The 26,060-nt window shown below is 49.9% G+C and overlaps 2 protein-coding genes across 14 annotated transcripts in view; one reads left to right on the plus strand and one right to left on the minus strand.

Annotated features, from left to right (window-relative positions):
• PKLR (pyruvate kinase L/R) overlaps positions 1-13,697 on the minus strand; it is a 20,422-nt gene extending 6,725 nt beyond the window's left edge. Inside the window, exons 1-4 of the mRNA XM_063626787.1 lie at positions 13,467-13,697; positions 5,309-5,428; positions 4,894-4,983; positions 4,111-4,293 (exon numbers count right to left, since the gene is read on the minus strand). Coding sequence (XP_063482857.1) covers positions 4,111-4,293; positions 4,894-4,983; positions 5,309-5,408 — 373 coding nt within the window. The 5' untranslated portion in view covers positions 5,409-5,428; positions 13,467-13,697. The remainder of the gene's footprint in view (positions 1-4,110; positions 4,294-4,893; positions 4,984-5,308; positions 5,429-13,466) is intronic.
• Positions 13,698-26,053, plus strand: FDPS (farnesyl diphosphate synthase). 13 transcript variants are annotated; one of them, XM_063626816.1, is made up of 11 exons: positions 13,698-13,883; positions 14,671-14,883; positions 14,961-15,123; positions 17,482-17,622; positions 23,315-23,395; positions 23,543-23,665; positions 24,040-24,128; positions 24,231-24,303; positions 24,989-25,066; positions 25,172-25,306; positions 25,797-26,053. In XM_063626816.1, the coding sequence occupies exons 2-11, from the start codon at positions 14,708-14,710 to the stop codon at positions 25,995-25,997; spliced, it is 1,260 nt and encodes a 419-aa protein (XP_063482886.1). In that variant the 5' UTR covers positions 13,698-13,883; positions 14,671-14,707; the 3' UTR covers positions 25,998-26,053. The 13 variants fall into 13 exon arrangements, with proteins under 13 accessions (XP_063482886.1, XP_063482884.1, XP_063482888.1 ...); XM_063626814.1 differs by having other exon boundaries at positions 13,721-13,883; positions 23,294-23,395; XM_063626818.1 differs by having other exon boundaries at positions 13,734-13,995; positions 14,982-15,123; positions 23,294-23,395.
• The last annotated feature ends 7 nt before the right edge of the window (positions 26,054-26,060 follow it).

Below are 26,060 nucleotides of genomic sequence, written 5' to 3' on the forward strand. Positions count from 1 at the left end.
CAGGGGCTGGGAGCCAGGTGAGGGCGTTTGGGTGCGGGCTTTTAGACCTAGGAGGCCTCAATGGACTGAGAAGAGCTGAGTTCTATCCCATGCCTGCGCTGCTATGGGGCAGCTGCTAGCTGAGAGCAGGTTGGCTCATTCTCCGGTCCCTATCTGTCTTTCCACTTGTGCGCTAGGTCTCCTCCTTCTCACCTGCTCAAGGACACAAATTAAGCCATTCTGTAGTCCTCTGTGACACCTATGTTTTCCTTTTCTTTTTCTTTCTTTCTTTCTTTCTTTTTTTTTTTTTTTTGAGACGGAGGGAGTTTCACTCTTGTTGCCCAGGCTGGAGTGCAGTGGCACCATCCCGGCTCACTGCAACCTCTGCCTCCCCAGTTCAAGCGATTATCCTGCCTCAGCCTCCTGAGTAGCTGGGATTACAGGCGTGCACCACCATGCCTGGCTAATTTTTTTGTATTTTTAGTAGAGAAGGGGTTTCACCATGCTGGCCAGGCTGGTCTTGAACTCTTGACCTCAGGTGATCCACCCGCCTCACCCTCCCAAAATGCTGGGATTACAGGTGTGAGTCACCGTGCCCAGCCATGTTTTCCTTTTTTACTGGATCATCCCCATCAGCATGTAAACCTACTGTTATTTCTTTCATCATTAAAAAAAAAATTCTCTTAATCCCCTGGTTTCCCCTCAGTCCCAGTTTTTGCTCTCTCTTGCAGCATAACTCATTGTAAGAGTTATCTGTACTTGCTGCCTCCAGTTCGCCTCCCCTATTCTCCCTTGAACCCACCCCACTCAGGCGTTGGCCTCAATCTCTCCACTGCATCTGTTCTTGTCAAGGTCACCAAGAACCTCTGTGTTGTTGCTCATTGTAATGCTCAATGCTCAGTCCTCCTCTATTGGCCCGTCAGCAGCCTGAACATACATCCTTCTTTGACACACTGTCTTCACCTGACCTCCAGGGCAGCACCCTCTCTTGGCTGACTCCTATCTCACTAGCTGCTCTTTCCCAGTCTCCTTTCCTTGTTCCTCCCCTTAACATTAGATACCCTGTTCTTTTCTCTGTCATTTCACCTACACTCCTTTGGTGATCTCAACTAGTCTCATGGCTTGAGATGCCGTCTATATGTAGCCAACTCCCAAATATCTCTGCAATCCAGACTTTTCTCCCAAACCCAGAGTTGTGTACCTGACTGCCCCCTCTATCACATTTGGATGGCTAATATGCATCTCAGACTCAACATGTCCCAAGCAAACGTCTGCTCTCATCTCAGCCCCTTCCACCACAGTCTTTCCTGCTCAGTGGCTAATGCATCGTTCCAGTTCCTCATGTCAAAAACCTCAGAGTCACCTGCCACCTTTGATTCCTTTCTTTCTCACCCTAACTCCTTACCCCATATCCAATCAATTAGCAAATCCTGTCAGCTCTACCTGCAAAATACATTCAGAATCTGACCACTTCTCACCACCTCACTGCCGCCAACTGGTCTGAGCCAGAAATACTGCAGGGGCACCCTTCCCCCCACCCCCCATCTATTTTCAGTACAGCAGCAGGGGAGGGGAGGTTGTATTAAAACATAAATAAGAGCTTGTCATTCCCCTGCTCAAAACCCTGCAGCAGTTTCTCATTTCACTCGGAGGAAAACGCAACTCAAATTCTAAAAATGGCCTACAAAGCCCCACCTGATCTTCCTGTCCGCACACAGTCTCTTCATGTCTGCCGCTCTTCCCCCTTGATGGTTTCTAGCTCTTCTAACCTCCTTGACTTAGGCCTTAGCACTGACTGATCCTTCTTCCTGGAATTCTCTTCCCCCAGATCTCTGCATGGCTAATTCTCTCATCTCCTTCAAGTCTTCCCTTAGGTCTCATTTTCTCAATAATGGGTACCTGACCTCTCTATTTAGGGTTGCAACCTGTCTTCACCCTTGTACCCCAATGCCCTTACCATACTTGATTTCTTTCCCCATAGCACTTAAAACTTTCACTTTTTCTTTCTTTTCTTTTTTTTTTTTCTTTTTTTTCTTTTTTAGACGGAATCTCGCTCTGTCACCAGGCTGGAGGACAGTGGCGCGATCTCTGCTCCCTGACTTCAAGTTCAAGTGATTCTCCTGCCTCAGCCTTCCAAGCAGCTGGGACTACAGGCATGTGCCGCCACACCCAGCTAAGTTTTATATTTTTAGTAGAGACGGGGTTTCACCATGTTGGCCAGGATGGTCTCGATCTCTTGACCTCGTGATCTCTCTGCCTCGGCCTCCCAAAGTGCTGGGATTACAGGCATGAAACACCGTAACTGGCCTTTTTTTTTGAGATGGAGTTTCGCTCTTATTGCCCAGGCTGGAGTGCAATGGCACGATCTCAGCTCACTGCAACCTCTGCCTTCCAGGTTCAAGCAATTCTCCTGCCTCAGCCACCCGAGTAACTGGGATTACAAGCATGCACCACCACACCCGGCTAATTTTTTGTATTTTTAGTACAGATGGGGTTTTTCCATGTTGAGGCTGGTCTCGAACTCCTGACCTCAGGTGATCCGCCCGCCTCGGCCTCCCAAAGTGCTGGGATTACAGGCGGGAGCCACCGCGCCTGGCTTTTTTTTTTTTTTTTTTTAAAGACAGAGTTTCGCTCTTGTTGCCCAAACTGGAGTGCAATGGCGTGATCTTGGCTCACTGCAATCTCTGTCTCCCGGGTTCAAGCGATTCCCCTGCCTCAGCCTCCCGTGTAGCTGGGATTACAGGCACATGCCACCATGCCTGGCTAATTTTTTGTATTTTTAGTAGAAACAGAGTTTCACCATGTTAGCCAGGCTGGTCTCAGACCCCTGACCTCAGGTGATCCACCTGCCTCAGCCTCCCAAAGTGCTGGGATTATAGGCGTGAGCCACTGCGCCCGGACAACTTTCTTTCTTTCTTTCTTTCTTTCTTCCTTTCTTTCTTTCTTTCTTTCTTTCTTTCTTTCTTTCTTTCTTTTCTTTCTTTCTTTTCTTTCTTTCTTTCTTTCTTTTCTTTTTCTTTCTTTCTTTCTTCTTTCTTTTTCTTTCTTTCTTCTTTCTTTCTTGCCTGCTTTCCTTCCTTCCTTCCTTCCTTCCTTCCTTCCTTCCTTCCTTCCTTCCTCCCTTCCTTCCATCCTCCTTCCTTCATTTCTTTCTTTCTTTCTTTCTTTCTTTCTTTCTTTCTTTCTTTCTTTCTTTCTTTCTTTCTTTCTTTCTCTCTTTCTTCTTTCCCTTTCTCTCTTTCTTTCTCTTTCTCTCTTTGTTTCTTGGGTCTCATCTGTCACCTAGGCTGGAGTACAGTGGCTCAATCATGACTCACTCCAGCCTTGACCTCCTGGGCTTAAGTGATCCTCCCGCCTCAGCCTCTTGAGTAGCTGGGACTACAGGCATGCACCACCACACTCAACTAATTTTTGTATTTTTTGTAGAGATGGGTTTTGCCATTTGCCCAGACTGGTCTCAAACTCCTGGACTCAAGCATCTGCCAACCTTGGCCTCCTAAAGTGCTGGGATTACAGGTATGAGCCACTGAGCCTAGCTCACTTTTTTTTTTTTTTTTGAGATGGAGTTTTTCTCTTGTTGCCCAGGCTGGAATGCAATGGTGCGATCTCGGCTCACTACAGCCTCTGCCTCCTGGGTTCAAGCGATTCTCCTGCCTCAGCCTCCTGAGTAGCTGGGATTGCAGGCATGCACCACCATGCCTGGCTAATTTTGTATTTTTAGTAGAGATGGAATTTCTCCATGTTGGCCAGGCTAGTCTTGAACTCCTGACCTCAGGTGATCTGCCCACCTTGGCCTCCCAAAATGCTGCGATTACAGGCATGAGCCACCACGCCCGGCCTCACTTTCTAACGGAATAAATAATTTACTTATTTTAAATAATTTATAGTGCTTACTATTTATTGTCACACTCAGCTAGACTGTCAGCTCCCCAAGGGTAGGGATTTTTGTCTGTTTTTTTCACTGATCTACTCCCAGGGCCCAAAATCTTGTCTACTATATGCTCAACAAATTTTTGTTGAATGAATGACTGTGTCAAACATGGAGAAGTCTCAAAGGAGACAAAAGATGAAGAAGCACCTCAAGAAACACCAATAGGCCCTGTGAGGCTGCAGGGGGATGAGAGTGTTTACCGATGGTGGCAATGATGCTGGTACTGCGAGCAGCCACGGGCTCCGAGTCGATGTCCAGTAGGCAGAGGTGTTCCAGGAAGGTGTCTGCCATAGCAGCTGGCAGCTGCTGCTGCTGGAAGAAGGCAGTGCCCAGCTCCTGGGTCAGTTGGGCCACACTGGCCCGCCGCAGATACCCTGCTGGCCCTGTGGTAGAAGGGGGCTCAGGGACTGCATGTCACCTGCCCTTCCTCCCCATGCCTTCGTCTCTCAGCATACCCTCTATTCCTTCCCTTCTTATGAGCTGGGCATCATGCATATATTATCTTATTACGTCACAAGGATCCTATAAAGCAGGTACTGTTAAATGTTCTACAATTATCCAATTTTATGGATAAAGAAACAGAGGCTGAGAAAGATGAAATAAATGGTCCAATATCATACAGCTTCTAAGTATGGATCAGCTAGGATTCAAATCTAGGTCTGATTAACTCTAGCCCAAGTTCTTGACCACTCAGTTATACTGACCCCGCACAACCCAGGACCCCCCAACCTGCAGCTACTGATGCCCCTCAACCCCACCACCCCTTGATATCTAGTCCCCAGCAGGCTCACCCTATGCAGACCCAGAATCACCCAGTTCCTGCTCCGAAGGTCTCTGTTTTCTCCCTTCCAACCCCTGGCTACTGGCTGGCTTCCCCACCCCATCCTCTGAGTCTCCCCAGGCTTCTCAAAGCTGCTACAGACACAGAGGTCCCTGTAGCTTGACCCAGCCCAGTTCAGAGGCGCCCCCCATTCCAGCCGCACCTTCCATGCCACTGCACACCTCTCTGGGTCTCCCTCTCTGTGGGTCTGCTCCACACTGTTGGGTTGTCAGAGGCATGAGGCCCAGCTGGGCTGGGGATCAGTTCTGCAGACTGGTTAAAATGTCACCAGTGTCTCCTGTTCCACTGGAAGCCCTGTATGCCAGGGGCCAGAGTCCAGGAACCACGGGAGTGCCCCGTGGCTTACAGGCTGCAGCTCCAGCCTGCCTATAGGGCCTGGAAAAGACCCAGGCCAGGGTCCATAATTTAACACACAGGAGGCTCTGAAGAACGTATGTTCCTCTCTAAAACCCACCTAGCCAGTGGCTGATGTGGATCATTTATACCCTCCACCCTGGCTCCTAGTTTCCACCCTCATTTTCCTCCTATGTTCCATGGCTTCTGTCTCCCCTTCTTACCTCCTGGAGCCCCAATCAGGATGGACTTTGCTAAGTCTCTTTGGGACTTAGAGACCCATGACCAAAGCTGCAGGGATGATATGTTCTCCTGGATCGACATGCTTTCAGTGTGGCCTGGGGCTGTGGGACCATGGAATGAGAGGGAGAGGATGACAAAACTGCTGGTCTTATCTAAGGGAGACAGAGAAGAGAAAAGGGGCACACCCAGTAGGCCACCCTGTCCCCACAGAGTCCCTCCCCCAGAACTGCCTGCTCTCTGCCCTCATCTCCTGGCATTTCCTCTCATCCATTTTTCCTGATAAATTTTCAATCCATTCATACTATCTTGTCATCCACGTGAATAGATATTTTTCGTTTTTGGCCAGTCATACGGCCCCACTTTCTTTGTACTTTACTGAAGTTAGCCCTAATGAATCCAGGGAGCAGGGGCTGTAGCATGGGGCGGGAGCCTGAAGAAAGGCAAAAGGGATCACTGTGATAGTGTGGTGGGGGGAGGGTCACCCAGTTCTGACCACTTTTTTTCTCTGTCTCAACCAAGAAATGCAGAGTGCCTTCACCACTCTGTAACCTGGCCAGCTGCATGTTTTTGCCTACAGGTTTGAACCCAAGATGGTACCTTGAACATTCTCAGACACTGATAAACTTGATTAGGTTGTTGCTGGAAACACTGAAAGATCGACTGCTTTGCTAAAGTTATAGACTCTTACCCCCAGGGAAATTTTCTTTCCTCCCTTCCTTCCTTCCTCCCTCCCTCCCTCCCTTCCTTCCTTCTTTCTTTTTATTTTTTTTTGACAGAGTCTTACTCTGTCACCCAGGCTGGAGTGCAGTGGCACAATCTCAGTTCACTGCAACCCCTGCGATCCTCCTGCCTCAGCCTCCTGAGTAGCTGGGATTACAGACGTGCACCACCATGCCCAGCTAATTTTTTTTCTTTTTTCTTTTCTTTTTTTTTTGAGACTGAGTCTGACTCTGTTGCCCATGTTGGAGTGGAGTGGCATGATCTTGGCTCACTGCAACCTCTGCCTCCTGGGTTCAAGCAATTATCCTGTCTCAGCCTCCTGAGTAGCTGGGATTACAGGCATGTACCACCACGCCTGGCTAATTTTTGTATTTTTAGTAGAGACGGGGTTTCAGCATGTTGGTCAGGCTGGTCTCGAACTCCTGACCTCAGGTGATCCACCCGCCTCGGCCTCCGAAAGTGCTGGGATTACAGGTGTGAGCCACTGTGCCTGGCCTAATTTTTGTATTTTTAGTAAAGACGGGGTTTCACCATGTTGTCCAGGCTGGTCTCCAACTCCTGGCCTCAAGTATCCACCAGCCTTGGCCTCTCAAACTGCTGGGATTACAGGTGTGAGCCACCATGCCCAGTCTTTTTCTTTCTTTTTCTTTTTTTTTTTTTTGAGACGGAGTCTCTCTGTCGCCCAGGCTGGAGTGCAGTGGCGCAACCTCGGCTCACTGCAAGCTCCGCCTCCCGGGTTCACACCATTCTCCTGCCTCAGCCTCCCGAGTAGCTGGGACTACAGGCGCCCGCCACCGCGCCCAGCTAATTTTTTTTTTTTTTTTTGTATTTTTAGTAGAGACGGGGTTTCACCGTGGTCTCGATCTCCTGACCTCGTGATCCGCCCGCCTCGGCCTCCCAAAGTGCTGGGATTACAGGCGTCAGCCACCGTGCCCGGCCTCTTTCTTTTTTTTTTAAAGGGTCTCACTCTGTCACCCTGGCTGGAGTGCACAGGTGTGATCATGGCTCACTGTAGCCTTGACTTCCTGGCCTCCAACAATCCTCCCACCTCAGCCTCCCAAGTAGCCGGTACTACAGGTGTGCACCACCATGCCTGGCTACTTTTTAAATTTTTATTTATTAAAAATATTTTTTTCCTTTCTTTCCACAGTTGCTGACTTTTTATTTTTGTAGAGACTGGTGTCACTCTGTTGCCCAGGTTGGTCTTGAATGCCTATGCTCAAGTGGTCCTCCTGCCTTGGTCTCCCAAAGTGCCAGGATTACAAGCCTGAGCCATTAGTACTGGCCTCAAATTTCTTAAACACTCCTATAAACACCATACCCCGAACCCCTCCTTGAGAACATACCTGGGTAGAACACCGTTTGTCCCATTGTCCACAGCAAGGATGTGCAGCAGCTGTTCTGTAGGTAAGTTCCCCTAATATATGCTTTGGCCTGATTGCCCTGGCATTTAGTGCATCATTCACTGGAATCCCAACCAGCCCCATCTTGGGATGGTTTGGGGCATCCTTTGTGAGTGCTGCCCTGATGCCACTTTTGGCGTGACACTAGCTGTGGATTCAGTTGATACTAACTGGTGGGATTCTCTGGAAGGGGTTTGATAGCATCATCATCATCATAGCATTCATTAGTTACCATTTGCCCATTCCCCACTGTCCAATCTTTATCGAGCACCTACTCTGTATCAGGCCGTAAGGACACAGTGGTGAGCAAAACAGATAGGGCCTTTGCCCTCTGTGAGATTTACAGTATAGTGGGGAGACAGACTATCAACAAGTATCAGAGAAATAAATATGTAACAACAAACCTTGCAAGTACTACTAAGTAATGGATCAGGGTGCTGGAACACAGAAGCCAGTGGGAGAAGAGAGAGGGTGTATTTTATTTATTTATTTATTTTTGGAAGTGGAGTTTCACTCTTGTCACCTAGGCTGGAGTACAGTGGCACGATCTCAGCTCACTGCCACCTCTGCCTCCTGGGTTCAAGCGATTCTCATGCCTCAGCTTCCCGAGTAGCTGGGATTACAGGTGCACGCCACCATGCCTGACCTAGAGGATATATTTTAGACAAGATGAGATGGTTGAAGAAGGCCTCTATGAAGTGATTATTTTTGAAGCTGAAATTTGAAGGATAAGGAACCAGTGGAGGCAAATGGAGGAAGGGGTTTTCCATGGCGTTGGGCGGGGGGCGGGGGGGCGGGAACAGAAATAATATATGCCAAGGCTCTGAGGAAGAAAAAGCTTGGTGCCAAGGAGATAAAGAGCTGCAATGAGGCTGCGTGCCTGGAGTGCAGGGTCATGGTCCATAGTGAAGGTAGGGGACCTGAGCAGGATCTTGTAATGTGTTGGGTTTACCCAGGGGAGGGACATGATCCAACTGATGGTTTAGGTCCCTCCCACTGCTGGGTAAAAAATAGATGGTAGCCGGGCGCGGTGGCTCACGCCTGTAATCCCAGCACTTTGGGAGGCCAAAGCAGGCGGATCACCTGAGGTCAGGAGTTTGAGACCAGCCTGGCTAACATGGTGAAACCTCGTCTCTACTAAAAACACAAAAAATTAGCCAGGTGTGGTGGCACACACCTGTAATCCCAGCTACTTGGGAGGCTGAGGCAGGAGAATCATTTGAATCCGGGAGGCGGAGGTTGCAGTGAGCCGACAGCACGCCATTGCACTCCAGCCTGGGCAACAAGAGCAAAACTGCGTCTCAAAAAAAAAAAAAAAAAAAAAGTAGGTACAGGCAGAACTACTGCGGGCTTAGGAAGAATCTAGGTGGTAGGTGATGGACTAGCATGTTGGCAGTGAAGATGAAGAGAGGGGGACGGCTTGGAGATGCATTCTAAAGAGCCGGCAGAGTGGAACAGCAAAACAGCCGTGGAGAGGGCGGCTTCTAGTGTCGAGGAGTCTGGCTTGAGCAGTTGGGTAGGTGGTAGTGCCACTAACTGAGACTACGGAAGAAATAGGTTTGAAGTAGGGGGAAATTCAAGCTTTCTGTTTTGACAGGCTACATTTGAGAAGCCAGTTAATCATTAAAATCCATAGTCAGACAGTTGGAGCTGTTCATTGAGCACACTTCCTGTGTGCTGGAACAGCGTTCATGCCCCATGGACACCATCTCCTTTCATCATTGTGACAACCTAGAAAGAAGGTAGGATCAACAGGCTGTTTTACAGATGAGGGAACTGGGCTGTAGCAAGGTGTGTTCCTTCTCCACTCTGCTGTGGGGCCAGGAGGCTGAAGGCTTTGCACAGTGGCATCTGTAGAGTTTGGAGAGTGGCACCCATAGGAGATAAGATGGAGAGGGTGAGGTTGAGCATTTACCTCCCCAGTTGCCATTCTAGGGACCATTCTCTCCCTATCCTTTGGACCCTCACAGGGGTAACCAAGCCCACTGTTATGAGATCTGGGGTAATGCACTATCCCTTGTGGTTTACCAACACCCTGCCCATTCCTTCGTATAAACACCTTCAAATGAAACACCTTCAAATTATCCAATTTAAGAGAATTCTTTATTTCCTGAAGAAACCCTACCCAAGACTTTTGTCTGATGCTAAAAGTCTTGTCAGGAGTGGAGCTGGGATTCAGGCCCAGAGAGTGGAGCTCCAGAGCCTGAGCTATAACCACTAAGTTCCATGCCTGCCCGTTGGGACTGTTTCAGTGGATGGGAAGGGGAGAATTCTCTGACTCTGGAGTTGGAAAAGAAAGAGAGAGATAGCAGAGAGGACTTTTTGGGGGAAATGAGCATGGGGCCTCATCTCTCTGTATATAGAAGACAGAACAAATAAAGAGGGACAAAATTTGTAGCCAGAGAGAATGTGGCAGACTTCAGGGACTGGGGATTCAGGCCTTGTGCTTGTGGTGTTGGCAGAGACATGGGACTTTAAGGATGGTCTGGCATTACTTTGTTTTTGATACAGGGCCTTCCTCTGTAGCCCAGGCTGGAATGCAGTATCATGATCTCTGCTCACTGCAGCCTCGATCTCCTGGGCTCAGGTGATCCTCCCACCTCAAAGTCCCAAGTAGTTGGGACTACAGGCACGCACCACAATGCCCAGCTAATTTTTTTTTTTTAAATTTTCTGTAGAGATGGAGTTTCACCATGTTGTCCAGGCTGGTGCAGAACTCCTGGGCTCAAGTGATCTACCCACCTTCACCTCCCAAAGTACTGGGATTACAGGCATGAGCCACCAAGCCCAACTGTGGTCTGGCAATATTGAACTGACTCCAGAACCAGTTGGGAGGATAGGAATCCCAGATATCCCAGTCCCAAGGGATTAGCAGGAGGTGGGGGGCAGTTCTCCAAAGCAGCCCATGTCCTGTCCAGCTAAGGGACAGACACTTTGACCTGAAATCAGGCCAGTTTCCTCAGCAGTCTGGCTGACCCTGGGTCCACAAGTGACCACATGAAGCATGGTCTGCACTTTGTCACAGGATCATTCCTGAGCAAGAGGCCTGTGGGTGAGAAACAGAGAAGCCCAGCATCCAAACGCAACGCTCAGCTTTGTCAGTTGAGAGCCCTCCCTCCTGCCACAAACACACATGCTCCAACAGCCACACTATATATGCACAGACACAAACGCAAGTGGCTTTTCATTCCACAGGCATGGACTGAGCCCCTATATGGGCCCTGCCCCAACACATGCCAGACTGGAGGAGGTGAGGCCACTAGGCCCAGGTCTCTGCTCAGTGTGGGGATGGAGACAGCAGCGATGCCAGTCAGGTTTAATAAAGGAAGTCGGGGGACGCTGACAGAACTGTGCTCAGCACACAGAGGGACACCAGGAGAGACAGAGCATTGTGAGTGAGGGCAGGAGGTCAGGGCAGCTTCACAGATGAGGTGCCCCCTGGTCAGACACATACACACACGTAAACATATGCAAAGCTCCCCACCATTACACACACACACACACACATACAAATGCGTACTCCACTCTAACACTCACACAATATCCACACTCACACACGTAGACTCATGTGTCCGGAATTGTGGGTTCCTGGTCTCACTGACTTCAAGAATGAAGCCGCGGACCCTCGCGGTGAGTGTTACAGTTCTTAAAGGTGGCGTGTCCGGAGTTTGTTCCTTCTGATGTTCAGATGTGTTCGGATTTTTTTCCTTCTGGTGGGTTCGTGGTCTCGCTGGCTCATAAGTGAAGCTGCAGACCTTCGCGGTGAGTGTTACAGCTGTTAAGGCCGCGCATCTGGAGTTGTTCATTTCTCCTGGTTCGTTCCTCCCAGAGCGATATCAGTTCACCACAACCTCCGCCTCCCAGGTTCAAGCGATTCTCCTGCCTCAGCTTCTCGAGTAGCTGGCACTACAGGTGTGCGCTACCATGCTGGGCTAATTTTGGATTTTTTTAGTAGAGACGGAGTTTCACTATGTTGGCCAGGCTGGTCTTGAACTCCTGACCTCGTGATCTGCCCACCTTGGCCTCCCAAAAGACTGGGATTACAGGCGTGAGCCACTGCACCCAGCTGTGTTTTGTCCAATTCTTTATTCAAGATGCCAAGAACCTGGACACCCTCCACCGGTGACAGTACCTTATGTACACGGAATCATACAGTATCTGTCCTTTTGAGACTGGCTTATTTCACTTAGCATAATTGTCAGAGGTGCGTGAACCAGAGCAACTCCATCTTGAATAGGGACTGGGTAAAATAAGGCTGAGACCTACTGGGCTGCATTTCCAGTTGGTTTAGGCATTCTAAGTCACACGATGAGATAGGAGATTGGCTCAAGATACAGGCCATAAAGACCTTGCTGATAAAACAGATTGCAGTAAAGAAACTGGCCAAAACCTACCAAAACCAAGATGGCAACTAGAGTGACCTCTGGTGGTCTTCAACGCTATACTCCTACCACATGCTGTGTTGACATCAGGAAGTTACTCTATATGGTCTACAAAGCAGAGGCATGAATAATCCACCCCTTGTTTAGCTTATAATCAATAAATAACTGCCCGGGCCCGGTGGTTCACACTTGTAATCCCAGCACTTTCAGAGGTTGAGGTGGCTGGATCACCCGAGGTCAGGAGTTTGAGACCAGGCTGGCCAACCTGGAGAAACCCCCTCTCTACTAAAAACACAAAAATTAGCTGGGCGTGGTGGCAGGCACCTGTAATCCAGGAGAATCGCTTGAACCCGGGAAGCGGAGGTTGCAGCCTCCAAGGGGTTTGGCCATGTTGACCAGGCTGGTCTCAGATTCCTGACCTCAGGTGATCCGCCCAGCTCGGCCTCCCAAAGTGCTGGAATTACAGGTGTTGTAGCAGGACAAGTCGCAGACGAGACTCCTCAGACACCAGATTAAAGAAGGAAGAGCCGAGCTCCCCGAAAAAGAAATTCCTAGCCCATTTAAGGGCTTAAAACTCTAAGGGGTCTTCGTGAAAGAGTCATAATAGATCAAGTAAGCGTGAGGAACGTGACTGGGGGCTACATACATCAGCTAACAGAACAAAAAGTTTTACAGTGCTTTCTCATACAATGTCTGGAATTTACAGATAACACCAGTAGTTTTGGTCAGGGGTTAATATTATTATTATTTTAACCACGAGGGCCAGGTGGTGGCGCCAAGGTCGTCTAGCTGTTTATCTTACTTCTGTTTCTTTCCAATTTTTTGCTTTCTCCATTTTCTCCTGTCTTATAAACTAGGGAAAAGGGGAGGTTGGGGAGAAACTGGGAAGGACAATAGGAGAAGTGGTGGTCTCATACCATAGTGTGAGACTCATCTTTTTTTTCTTTTTTTTTTGAGATGGAGTCTTGCTCTGTCTCCCCAGGTAGAGTGCAGCCAGCTAGAGTGCAGTGGTGCGCTGGATCTCAGCTCACTGCAACCTCTGCCTTCCGGGTTCAAGCGATTCTCCTGCCTCAGCCTCCCGAGTAGTTGGGATTACAGGCGCCCGCCACGGCGCCCGGCTTTTTTTTTTTTTTTTTTTTTTTGAGACGGAGTCTTACTCTGTTGTCCAGGCTGGAGTGCAGTGGTGCGATCTCGGCTCCCTACAACCTCCGCCCTTGGCCTTCTGGGTTCTGGTTGAAGCGATTCTCCTGCCTCAGCCCTCCTGAGTAGCTGGGATTACAGGCGCGCGCCACCACTTCCGACTAATTTTTTTTTTTTTTTTTTTTTTTAGTAGAGACGGGGGTTTCACCACATTGGTCAGGCTGGTCTCGAACTTGTGACCTCATGATCCACCCGCCTCAGCCTTCCAAAGTGCTGGGATTACAGGCGTGAGCCACCGTGCCCGGTCCAAGGCTCATCTTTCTTAAGCCCTTAAAGCACTTTACACACATTACCTCATGGTATTACCACCCTCATTCAACAGAGGAGGAAAGCTAGTTTCAACCAAGTTCACTGAGGATCAGAGATGTTAAATGATTTGCTTGAAGTTAGAGAACTAATAAGTGAGAAAGCTACTCCTACTGCGTTTTACTAACGTGCAAATCAGCTGCCCAGGAAGATAATGAAAACTGAAGTTGAGTAAGAGAGGCAGCCAAAGCCACAGCGGGGACGTTCCCAGCCTGGCTCGCTTCCGGCACTGATGCCTCCAGCCGCGACCTCTAGACTTCAGCCCTTCCATTGGTCGTCCGTCACAGTGCCACAGTGCGCCATGCTCACGCGAGGGCCAGTAGCCAATCAGCGCGGCTCATCTCCGCCCAGCCAGGACACGCAGGATCGCGTTATCTGTCCCTTCCGTGGGCACGTTGGGAGTTGTAGTTTAACTATACATTGCCGCGCTTAGTGTGGGGAGAGCGGGAACTACTCGACCCAGAGAGCTTACCGCGGAGCGGATTCTGCTTTCAGGAGTACCCGCCAACAAGCGGGACCGAGCAGGAATCCCCATCTGGGAACAGGTGAGAGAGGATGTGTGCTGGGCCTTGGAGGAAGGGGGCCGAGACCGGGCCTTACTTCTGTTAACGATACTGTGAGGCATTGGAAGGCCAGCCTGTTGTGTCCGTTTTGAAGGTCGGTGGGCTAGACTGGCTGGCTTTCTGGGGGTGCGGAGACTTCCAAACTCTGCCCTTGTGCTTTCCTGGAACCCCCAATATGCCCGGACCGCGGTTTACTCATTTGCTGCGAGCGCTTCTCTCCCGTCCAGAGTTGCTCCGAGCCTATCTGCTCAGTCCTAGCGATTCCTGTGGGGCTTGGGATGCGCGGTTCCAGCACCCTGGACCATCTGGACGCAGCACCCATGGGTTTTCGCCCCAATGCTTCTCCCCTCCTTGGGGCATAACTCAGACCCTGGGCACCCCTCTCCACTGCCCAGGGGAGACCTGGGTTCTAGATTTGGCTCTGCCTCTACTATCTTCCTACCTCTTAGAGCCTCGGTTTGGCTTGCGTAAAATAGGATGACTTAAGGGTCCTTTCAGCGCCTAATCCTGGGGTACTTTACTCTGTACCACCTCCTTACCCAGGCTTCTGCACGCCATCTTGAAGGCACTGAGTTCTAGCCTGTTTATTATAAGTGGCAATTAGTTGGGTCTCAGTCACCCAGCCATACTTTTTGTTCCCTGCATATCCTTCCTGTAATTGTCCCCAAGCACATTCCACAAGAGGGAGGGGCACTCTGGGCTAAGGCTGGGGTGGGAGTTATCTGGAGAGCTGCCACCATGCCTCTGCCTTTGGTGCTTGCCCCTGCAGGGAGTGCTTGGTGCCCCCTCCCTATGCCACTCCCAGGATGCCCCTGTCCCGCTGGTTGAGATCTGTGGGGGTCTTCCTGCTGCCAGCCCCCTACTGGGCACCCCGGGAGAGGTGGCTGGGTTCCCTACGGCGGCCCTCCCTGGTGCACGGGTACCCAGTCCTGGCCTGGCACAGTGCCCGCTGCTGGTGCCAAGCGTGGACAGAGGAACCTCGGTGAGTGTGGTTGGGGTGAGGGGCCTTGGGGAGGGGAGCAGCTGATCAGGTTTCTAACTTGTTTTTCTTCTACTCAGAGCCCTTTGCTCCTCCCTCAGAATGAACGGAGACCAGAAATCAGATGTTTATGCCCAAGAAAAGCAGGATTTCGTTCAGCACTTCTCCCAGATCGTTAGGGTGCTGACTGAGGATGAGATGGGGCACCCAGAGACAGGAGATGCTATTGCCCGGCTTAAGGAGGTGAGGGATTCATGACTTGGGGGAGTAAGCCTTTGGTTCGGTTGCTCTGTATATGTGTGGGATTCACCTGTGGCTTATGGGGGACTTTTGACAGATGTGAGAGAAAGCTTTTTTTTTTTTTTTTTTTTTTTTTTTTTTTTGAGACGGAGTCTCGCTTTTTCACCCAGGCTGGAGTGCAGTGGCGCGATCTCGGCTCACTTCAGGCTCCGCCCCCCGGGGTTCACACCATTCTCCTGCCTCAGCCTCCCGCGTAGCTGGGACTACAGGCGCCTGCCACCTCGCCCGGCTAATTTTTTGTATTTTTAGTAGAGACGGGGTTTCACCGTGTTAGCCAGGATGGTCTCGATCTCCTGACCTCGTGATCCGCCCGCCTCGGCCTCCCAAAGTGCTGGGATTACAGGCGTGAGCCACCGCGCCCGGCGCTTTTTTTTTTTTTTTTTCGAGGCAGAGCCTTGCTCTGTCGCCTGGGCTGGAGTGCAATGGTGCAATCTCGGCTCTCTACAACCTCCACCTCCTGGGTTCAAGTGATTCTCCTGCCTCAGCCTTCTGAGTAGCTGGGATTACAGGCGTGCGCCACCACGCCCAGCAAACTTTTGTATTTTTAGTAGAGACGGGGTTTCACTGTGTTGACCAGGCTGGTCTCGAACTCCTGACCTCAGGTGATCCACCCACCTCGGCCTCCCAAAATGCTGGGATTACAGGTGTGAGCCGCCGCGCCCGGCCGAGAAGGCTTTTACCTGAGGGACTCGAGTCTGCTCTGGAGAGGTTGGGGCCTGGGCAAGTATACTTACTCAGTCCATCAACCTGACTTTTGGCTCTGATGGAAGGTGGGTCATCCAAAATGCTTTGCTTGGGGGTGGAGGCCTTGAACCTCTTAGATTTTGTGTCCTGAAATCAGAAGCTGTTACCTTGGCAGAGACCCGGGAGGAAGGCAGTCTGATATTGTCCTATCTCCCTGGGGCCTGAGTGAAGTTATTGTATCATTAGAAACCCCTATTCTAGAGCATGAACTATTGTTGTGATACTTGCCAATTTTTTTCCTGTTGATTCTGGAGTATCTATTAAAATTCTTTTTATAAATGCTGTCTATCTCATATATCTCAGGGGAACGAAGGGAAAGGGGGGCTTTGCCTATACTGGAATGGGGATTAAAAGAGAGTCTTGGCCTGGCATGGTGGCTCACGCCTGTAATCCCAGGACTTTGGGAGGCTGAGGTGGGGGGGATCGTGAGGTCAGGAGTTCGAGACCAGCCTGGTCAACATGGTGAAACCCTCGTCTCTACTAAAAATACAAAAATTAGCTGGGCGTGGTGGCGCGCACGTGTAGTCCCAGCTACTCAGGAGGCTGAGGCAGGAGAATCACTTGAACCTGGGAGGCGGAGGTTGCAGTGAGCCGCGATTGTGCCACTGCACTCCAGCCTCAGTGACATAGCGAGATGAAGTCTTCCCTGTTAGTTAGGTCTGATTGAGAGCCGGGCAGCAGAAGGCAAAGTGAGATGCAAAAGTAGACACCACTGGAGGAGTGGGAGATGGATCCCACAGCTTGGGTCCCCTGTAAGCTGTCTTCTGGCTGACTTTGGAGAAGCTTTGTCTTAGTATAGTGAAGGAGGCTTTTCATTTGCAGGAGGGTCGACCTCTGGGTAGGCAGAGGTGGTTGGAAAAGTAGGGATGGGTTGTGAAGGGGAAGTCTAGGAGAGGTGGGGATGGGGAAGGAAACTGTGGAGGGACCTGAACAAGCCAGTCATCCCTATAGCATGTACTGAGTTTTCCGTGGGTTCAAGCCCTGTTCTGGGCTTGGGAGCAGCATTTAATCTGCACTATGGAGGTTTTAAATTTATTGGGAGGCCAAGGCGGGTGGATGACTTGGGGTCAGTAGTTTGAAACCAGCCTAGCCAACATGGTGAAACTCTGTCTCTACTGAAAATAAAAAATTAGATGGGCATGGTGGTGGGCACCTGTAATCCCAGCTACTCGAGAGGCTGAGGCAGGAGAATTGCATGAACCTGGGAGACAGAGGTTGCAGTGAGCCAAGATTGTGCCACTGCACTCCAGCCTGGGTAACAGAGTGAGACTTCATCTCAAATAAATAAATAAATAAATAAATAAAAACAAAAAATAAATTTACTAGGGTAGACCATGCAGAAAGAACATGCCTGGGCACTGGGACCTCTTCTAGCTTTGCTCCAGGAATTTGGGGAAGGAGTAAAGACAGTAGCAATTCCAGAGGCTCCTTGAAGAGGAGTTGGGGTTGGGGAGGATGAAGTTAAGTGGTGGTTGGAAATGGGAGAGAGCAAGGAGAAAACTCACAGTAGCTGCTATATGGACCCTGATACCCTGTCCCTCTTCCCTTGCCCTCCAGGTCCTGGAGTACAATGCCATTGGAGGCAAGTATCACCGGGGTTTGGCGGTGGTAGTAGCATTCCGGGAGCTGGTGGAGCCAAGGAAACAGGATGCCGATAGTCTCCAGCGGGCCTGGACTGTGGGCTGGTGTGTGGAACTGGTGAGAGGAGTACAGGAAGGGAGAAGTTTCCTATAATGGTGGTGACTTGGGTGGGAAGGGGAGGGATGGGCCTGAAACTTATTTCTGGGTTGTGTTTGTGTTTCTTTGTCTCTAGTGTGCTACAGCCAAATTTAGAGTGAATCACTCCAAGGGTTAACTAATGTGGGGAGCCTCTTTTGGCATTAGATACGAAGATGGCTATAGATAGTTGTAGACAGTGTGGACTGGGGCCTCGAGACTGGACAGAGAGGTGTCAGCTCTTTCCTCTGAGCAAAGGATGGCTATAAAAGTGACAGAGGAGGCCGGGCATGGTAGCTCACGCCTGCAATCCCAGCACTTTGGGAGGCCGAGCGGGGCGGATCACCTGAGTTCCGGAGTTCGAGACCAGCCTGACCAACATGGAGAAACCCCATCTCTACTCTAATACAAAATTAGCTGGATGTGGTGGCGCATGCCTGTAATCCCAGCTACTCGGGAGGCTGAGGCAGGAGAATCGCTTGAACCTGGGAGGCAGAGGTTGCAGTGAGCCGAGATCGCATCGTTGCACTCCAGCCTGGGCAACAATAGCAAAACTCCATCTCAAAAAAAAAAAAAAAAGTGACAGAGGTCTTCCAAAGGCTATTCGGAAGCAGAGATTGAAAACTGGCAGCTCACTGATAGTTTTTTGAAAATGTTTTACAATTAAGTCTCCTAAATTTAACAAAGAGATTTCACACTAAAACCTAGATTTCTAGCATGGCTTAGGAAATTGTAAGATTTGGGTCCATGTTCCTGCTTAGCAACAATCAGCTGAAGCTGAGTGGATGCAACTTCTCCAAGATGGCATGTGTTCTCCTGTGTGCTTTCTCGGGTTTGCTCCAATCCCTGCATCCCCTCCTCTTCTATACCAGTTCATCTTGGTCTTGAAGGTGTCTAGTTTGCTGGCATGGCCTAAAGCTTTCATTAGTGGCAGGGGGACTGGGTTCTGGGAGGGGTGCCATGCCCGAGGAGGACGGCAGTGAGCCCAAAAGGGAAGAGCATTCAGAACTTGGTGAGTGACGATGATGCTGAGTTCCTGGCCTGAGAGGAGCAGCTGGCTCAAGGGAAGACGTGCTGAGCACAGTCAGCCCGGGTACGTTCTTGGTATGAGTGGAGCAGGTGGATCTGCCTGTCCTGTGGGCGGTGGAAATTCTAGTCTGGAACTTGTCAGGGAGATGGGTCTAGAGAACAGAGATTTGCTTCCGAGGAGGTAATAGGCCCATGGCATCCAGGGAGAGGGCCCTGGATGACAGGCATGCCGAGGGGCTGAGGGGTTCAAAATATGGAGATGACAGGCAAGGAGGGAAGGGAAGGAGGATGAGGGCAGAGCAGAGGAGCAAAGCTATGGGGGCCAAGGGAAGCAAGACCTCGAGGGGCCAGTGGTTGACTGGTAGAATCAGTTCGTTTTTTTTTTTTTTGAGACGGAGTCTCTCTCTGTTGCCCAGGCTGGAATGCAGTGGCACCATCTCGGCTCACTGCAACCCCCGCCTCCCAGGTTTAAGCAATTCTCCTGCCTCAGTCTCCTAAGTAGCTGAGATTATAGGCACATGCCACCATCCCTGGCTAATTTGTATTTTTAGTAGAGATGGAGTTTCACCATATTGGTCAGGGTGGTCTGGAACTCCTGACCTCATGATCCATCTGCCTCGCCCTCCTAAAGTGCTGGGATTACAGGCGTTACAGGTGTGAGCCACTGCACCTGGCCTAGAATCAGTTCTTAACCCTGGCAGCATCCTAGGTTCACCTGTAAATTTTTAAAAAATTTTTAATTATTTATTTTTTTTTTTTTGATACAGGGTCTTACTCTGTTACCCAGGCTGGAGTGCAGTGGCATGATCTTGGCTCACTGCAATCTCTGCCTCTGGAGCAGAAGCCACCTTCCCACCACCTCAGCCTCCCAAGTAGCTGAGACTACAGGAGCGAGCCTCTACTTGGCTTTTTTATTTTTAGAGACTAGGTTTCGCCATGTTGCTGAGGCTGGTCTTGAACTTGTGGCATCAAGTGATCTGCCCATCTTGGTCTCCTAAAGTGTTGGGATTACAGGTGTGAGCCACTGGGCCTAGTCTAAATTTTTTTTTTAGAGACAAAGCCTCAAAATTCTGTTGCCCAGGCTGGAGTGTAGTGGTGCAATCATGGCGTACTGTAGCCTCGACCTCCTGGGCTCAAGCCATCCTTCCACCTCAGCCTCCCAAGTAGCTGAGACTACAGGTGCCTGCCACCACGCCCGTCTTTTTAAATAGTTTTTTTGTAGAGATGGAGTGTCACTATGTTGCCCAGGCTGGTCTTGAACTCCTGGGCTCAAGTGATCTGCCTGCCTCGGCCTCCCAGAGTACTGGGATAACAGGTGTGAGCCACTGTGCCTGGCCTGAATTTTTTTTTTTTTTTTTTAATTTCCCTAATAAATAGAAAGTGCTGGTGGGGTTAAGAATCAGATCTGGGAGGCAGAGCAAATTTCGGGAGGCCATGGAATTAATTATCTTGGAGACCATCATGGTTGAATGGTGGTGGCTGAAACGAGATTGTCCTTGCAGTCACCCCTGGGAGAGGCAGTGAATGAGTGGCTTCAGGGAAACCATGCTACTCCAAATAAACACAGAGTCAATTAAACATGTGCCTTCGATGTGGAAAGCCCAGGACCTCCACACTACTCTTCTGAGGTTAGGTCAGAGGTAAAGATGCAGATGGATGCCTCCTTCCCTGAGGACCCTGCCTATAACAGTAGCAGTGATTGCAATGGTCCTTTCCCCACGGCCCATGCTGGGCTCTGGCAGGCGGTGTTGCATGCTTCCTTTGCAATGTGGATCCACTGCAGCACACAGGATTAGCATGGGATAAAGTCTTAAAAACCATGTCTTCTAGGCCAAGTGTAGTGGCTCATGCCTGTAATCCCAGCACTTTGGGAGGCTGAGGCAGGTGGATCACCTGAGGTCGGGAGTTCGAGACCAGCCTGACCAACATGGAGAAACCCCATCTCTACTAAAAATACAATATTAGGCCGGGCGCAGTGGCTCACGCCTGTAATCCCAGCACTTTGGGAGGCTGAGGCGGGCGGATCATGAAGTCAGGAGATCGAGACCATCCTGGCTAACATGGTGAAACCCCGTCTCTACTAAGAATACGAAAAAAAATTAGCCGGGCATGGTGGCGGGCACCTGTAGTCCCAGCTATTTGGGAGGCTGAGGTAGGAGAATGGCGTGAACCTGGGAGGCAGAGCTTGCAGTGAGCTGAAATTGTGCCACTACACTCCAGCCTGGGCAACAAGAACGAGACTCTGTCTCAAAAAAAACAAAAACAAATAAAAAAACAAAATTAGCCAGGTGTGGTGGCACATGCCTGTAATCCCAGCTACTCGGGAGGCTGAGGCAGGAAAATCACTTGAATCCGGGAGGCGGAGGTTGCAGTGAGCCAAGATCGCGCCATTGCACTCCAGCCTGGGCAACAAGAGCGAAACTCCACCTCAAAAAAAAAACAAAAACCACAAACCATGTCTTCTGCTCCAGCCTGGGTGACAGAGTAAGATCCTGTCTCAAAAGAAAATAATAATAAAAATTAAAACCTGGGTATAGGGCCGGGTGCATTGGCTCACACTTATAATCCCAGCACTTTGGGAGGCCAAGGCGGATGGATCACCTGAGGTCAGGAGTTCGAGACCAGCCTGACCAACATGGTGAAACCCTGTCTCTACTAAAAACACAAACATTAGCTGGGTGATGGCACGTGTCTGTAATCCCAGCTACTTGGGAGGCTGAGGCAGGAGAATCACGTGAACCCGGGAGGCGGAGGTTGCAGTGAGCTGAGATTGCACCATTGCACTCCAGCCTGGACAACGAGAGCAAAACTCCATCTCAAAAACAAAAACCTGGGTATATATCTAGAAGTGGAAAAACAAAAAAAGGAAATAAGTTATGAAAATAACCATGTCTTGAGCTGGGTGCACTGGTGTGTGCCTATAGCCCTAGATTCTCAAGAGGTTGAGACAGGAGGATCACTTGAGCCCAGGAGTTCAAGTCCAAGTTGGGCAACATGACAAGACCCTTGTCTCTTTAAAAAAAACAACTCAAACCATGTCTTGAGAAGCTATTTAATGGCCAGACATGATGGCTCACGCCTGTAATCCCAGCACTTTGGGAGGCTGAGGCAGGCGGATCACTTGAGGTCAGGAGTTCAAGACCAGCCTAGCCAACATGGCAAAACCCTGTCTCTACTGAATGAAAATACAAAAATTAGCTGGGCTAGCAGTTGGTGGTGGCAGGTGCCTGTAGTCCCAGCTACTTGGGAGGCTGAGGCAGGAGAATCGCTTGAACTTGGGAGGTGGAAGTTGCAGTGAGCCCACATGGCGCCACTGCACTCCAGCTTGGGTGACAGAGTGAGACTCTATCTCAAAAAAAAAAAAAAAAAAAAGAGAGAAGGAAAGCTATTTAAGGAACCAAAACATGTAGTTTGACTGACTGCAAGAAGTATCACAGGGAATGTTAGAGTGTTTTATTCTTTAATTTCTTTGTCAGAGTGCATTGGTGCAATCATAGCTCACTGCCATCCAAAATTCATGGGCTCAAGTGATCCTCCTGCCTCAGCCTCCTGAGTAGCTGGGACCAGGTTCACGCAACTGCGCCCAACCAATTTTTTTTATTAGACAAGTGTTTAGGAAACTCTCCCTCCAGGCCTAGTGCTGTGCTAGGCTCTGCAAATGCTAAGAGGGAGAAGTTACCGTCCCTGCTTCCAAGGAGTTCATGGTCTAGTGGGAAACCCGACATGTTCAGGTACCTTCAGATGGGCACTCAGAAAAGTAAGCCCTTAGTTAATGTTTAAAAATGTTTAAAGATGTCTGAGACTCATAGGTCAAAGTGAGATTTCAGTTCCACCTGATTAGACCTGCACTGCTAAGGAGCTCCTTTAGGTAAGGCTGTGTTCCTGGTCACTGGGGTGTTCAAACACGGTGCTGGGGGCAATGTGGGAATAGCCTTCTTTTATTTAGGAAGTAATGTAAAGTCAACTGCATGAATAGATCTTACTTTAAGCATTCATTGAGGTTTTTGGCAAGAATAGAGTACGGTATATGAAGGTGTTTCCTAATCTCCCTAATACCAGGCATAATCTAGGGCTCATTAGAGATGTCAAAGATCTGTTCTAGTTTCTTACCTAAAACAAGAGTGTTTTAGTTCCGTTTTATAGGCGGGGAGTCTGAGCCAAACAGGTTATGTCACTTTCCAAGTCTCCATAGCACAGAAGTTTTCTGTCTCCCCATCCTGACTTTCCCAGCTCATAGGGACTGTCAAAGGCAGCAGCTCTGGCTGGCTGTGATGCCTCATGCCTGTAATCCCAGTACTTTGGGAGGCTGAGGCAGGAGGATCATTTGAACCCAGGGGTTCAAAACCAGCCTGAGAAACATAGTGGGACCCTGTCTCTACAAAAAATAAATTTAAAAAAAAATAGCCAGGCATGGGGTATGTGCCTATGGTCTCAGGTACTCAGGAAGCTGAAGTGGGAGGATCACTTGAGCCTGGGAGGTAGAGGCTACAGTGAGCCGTGATTGCACCACTGCACTGGATAACAGTGAGACTCTGTCCCCTACCAAAAAAAAGCAAAACTATATACAGATATAAAGTAGCAGCTCTGTTGCTGATAGAAGGAACAGTAATGAGGAGCCCTGCAGGTCTTATTCCACTCTTTCCAGCTGCAAGCTTTCTTCCTGGTGGCAGATGACATCATGGATTCATCCCTCACCCGCCGGGGAAAGATCTGCTGGTATCAGAAGGTAATGTGGGCAGGAAAATAGCAGTGGGTATGCGGACAGGCCACAGGGAGGTGGTTATATATGGCCTGATAGAGGTGTTGCTGTGATGGTTCTTAGTATGAACCGAGACTAGAGATTGATTGCTTGTTTTTCTCTCTGTCATGACAGCCGGGTGTGGGTTTGGATGCCATCAATGATGCTAACCTCCTGGAAGCATGTATCTACCGCCTGCTGAAGCTCTATTGCCGGGAACAGCCCTATTACCTGAACCTGATTGAGCTCTTCCTGCAGGTGTGCTGCAGACAGGGCCCGATGCCCAGAGGGTGCCCATGGTAGCCTTGGCCTCTATAGGACATGCTCATCTAGCTGGTTTTAGGGTACAGGATTGCAGGGTGCCTGGAAGGGAAAGAAAGCGAGGAAGGGCGTTGGGAAGTGGGGTTGTGGTCGTGGCAAGAAAGGGCTTCTCTGTCCCTGTGTAATTGGAAGAAAGGTTGATAAAGGACTGTGTGTATGAATATGGGCCTTGAGTTTTGGGGCTTTCTCCCCTTCTGTTGCTTTTCTGATTCTGCCCAGTTGTCAGCTGGTATGGGATGTTGGGCTTGGGATACCAGGGTTTTGCATATCTGGAGAAAGCCTGGCTCATGGACCATCTTTGTCTTGCTTAGAGTTCCTATCAGACTGAGATTGGGCAGACCCTGGACCTCATCACAGCCCCCCAGGGCAATGTGGATCTTGTCAGATTCACTGAAAAGAGGTGAGGGGAGGTGAGGGACCATGCGAACCATGTCTGGACAGCGAGGGAGGGCTCAGGATGTGCACTGCCCTCCTGAGGAGTTCCTCTTCTCCCCCTACTCAGGTACAAATCTATTGTCAAGTACAAGACAGCTTTCTACTCCTTCTATCTTCCTATAGCTGCAGCCATGTACATGGTGAGTGAGCCCCCTCACCCCTCTCCGCTCTGCTGATGGGGGCTTTTGGACAGGAAGGCATAGAGCAGAAAATGTGAACACTGCTACCCCTGGTGAAAGGCTGTGTGACCTTGAGCAAGTCGGTCTCGCTCAGTCTCTTTCCTCAGCTGGGGATAAAATTTCTACTTCACAGGACTGTAAAGATTAAGCAAGGCAAGGGATATGAAAGTGCTTAGCATATAATAGGGGAACAATATATCCTGCATCTGAGTATGAATAGGAGTGTGGAGGAGATCATCCAGGTTGAGAGGGAGAAGAGTGGATTAAAGGCAGTCACTGGGATTAACTGTCTACCCTGACCTTGCTTCTCTACATTTCCTTTTCATCTTGAAAGAAGTTGGAGGTGGCAAAAATATTAGGAAGATGGATCAGAATGACTCGGGGACTGACAGTTGTGAGGGAAGAGACAGGCTGTGCACCTCTAGAATGGATTCATCTCTTTTATGACTCCCAGGAAGGCCTAGCCAAAAATAAGTGGGATTGAGGTTGGACCATCAGTCAGCACTGTCTAGGTCAGGGAAGCCAAGATGTCTGAAGAGAGAGGAGAGATTTGGGGCTGCAGTAGGGCAAGACCCCATGGGAGGAAGCAGCCAGGAAGATGCCGGCCCCTCTGGGGTTTGGCTTATTAACCCCCCTTGCCCTGTAGGCAGGAATTGATGGTGAGAAGGAACACGCCAATGCCAAGAAGATCCTGCTGGAGATGGGAGAGTTCTTCCAGATTCAGGTAGGAAGGCAGGAGGCAGTAGCAGAGAACAGGCACCAGCTTCACTCCTCCTCTGCCTAGGAACCTCATCCTTCCTCCTTTGCTGCCCTCCCCCTCCCTGCCCAGGATGATTACCTTGACCTCTTTGGGGACCCCAGTGTGACCGGCAAAATTGGCACTGACATCCAGGACAACAAATGCAGCTGGCTGGTGGTTCAGTGTCTGCAACGGGCCACTCCAGAACAGTACCAGATCCTGAAGGTGCCTGAGAGAGGGTGGTGGGTCCCTGAGTTGGTGGAAGAGATAGAGCAGTGGTTCTCAACTGGAGGCAGTTTTCCTCCCGAGGGGACATTTGGCAATGTCAGCAGGCATTTTTTGCTATTGTCATTACAACTCTGTGTGTGTGCGTGTGGTACAGACATCTAGTTGGCAGGAGCCAAAGATGTTGCCAAACATGTAGCACACAGAACAGATCCCCCAGACAGGATTATCTGGTCCCAAATTTCAATAGTGCCAAGGTTGAGAAACCCTGGAGTAGAGGACGCCTGGTCTGAGGCAGTATGTGGGGAATATTTGGGATAGGGAAGGGAAGCTTGGGATCTTAGCTACCTAGAGACACTTGAAAATTGGAGGGAGGAAAGGAGTGGGTGGCTTTGGAGATGTTCTGGAATATGTGAATGAGGGGAGTGGAGGGGTCCTGGAGGCTCTGGGGAAGGCCAAGCCCGTTTTCCTGTCTTCCAACCCCTTCCAGGAAAATTACGGGCAAAAGGAGGCTGAGAAAGTGGCCCGGGTGAAGGCGCTATATGAGGAGCTGGATCTGCCGGCTGTGTTCTTGCAATATGAGGAAGACAGTTACAGCCACATTATGGCTCTCATTGAACAGTACGCAGCACCCCTGCCCCCAGCCATCTTTCTGGGGCTTGCGCGCAAAATCTACAAGCGGAAAAAGTGACTTAGAGACTGCAAGGGCGGGGAGAGGAGGCTCTCAATAAATAATCGTGTAACCTTCTTGTGG

The sequence above is a fragment of the Symphalangus syndactylus genome, chromosome 12 (genome assembly GCF_028878055.3).
Source record: "Symphalangus syndactylus isolate Jambi chromosome 12, NHGRI_mSymSyn1-v2.1_pri, whole genome shotgun sequence".
NCBI lineage: Eukaryota > Metazoa > Chordata > Mammalia > Primates > Hylobatidae > Symphalangus > Symphalangus syndactylus.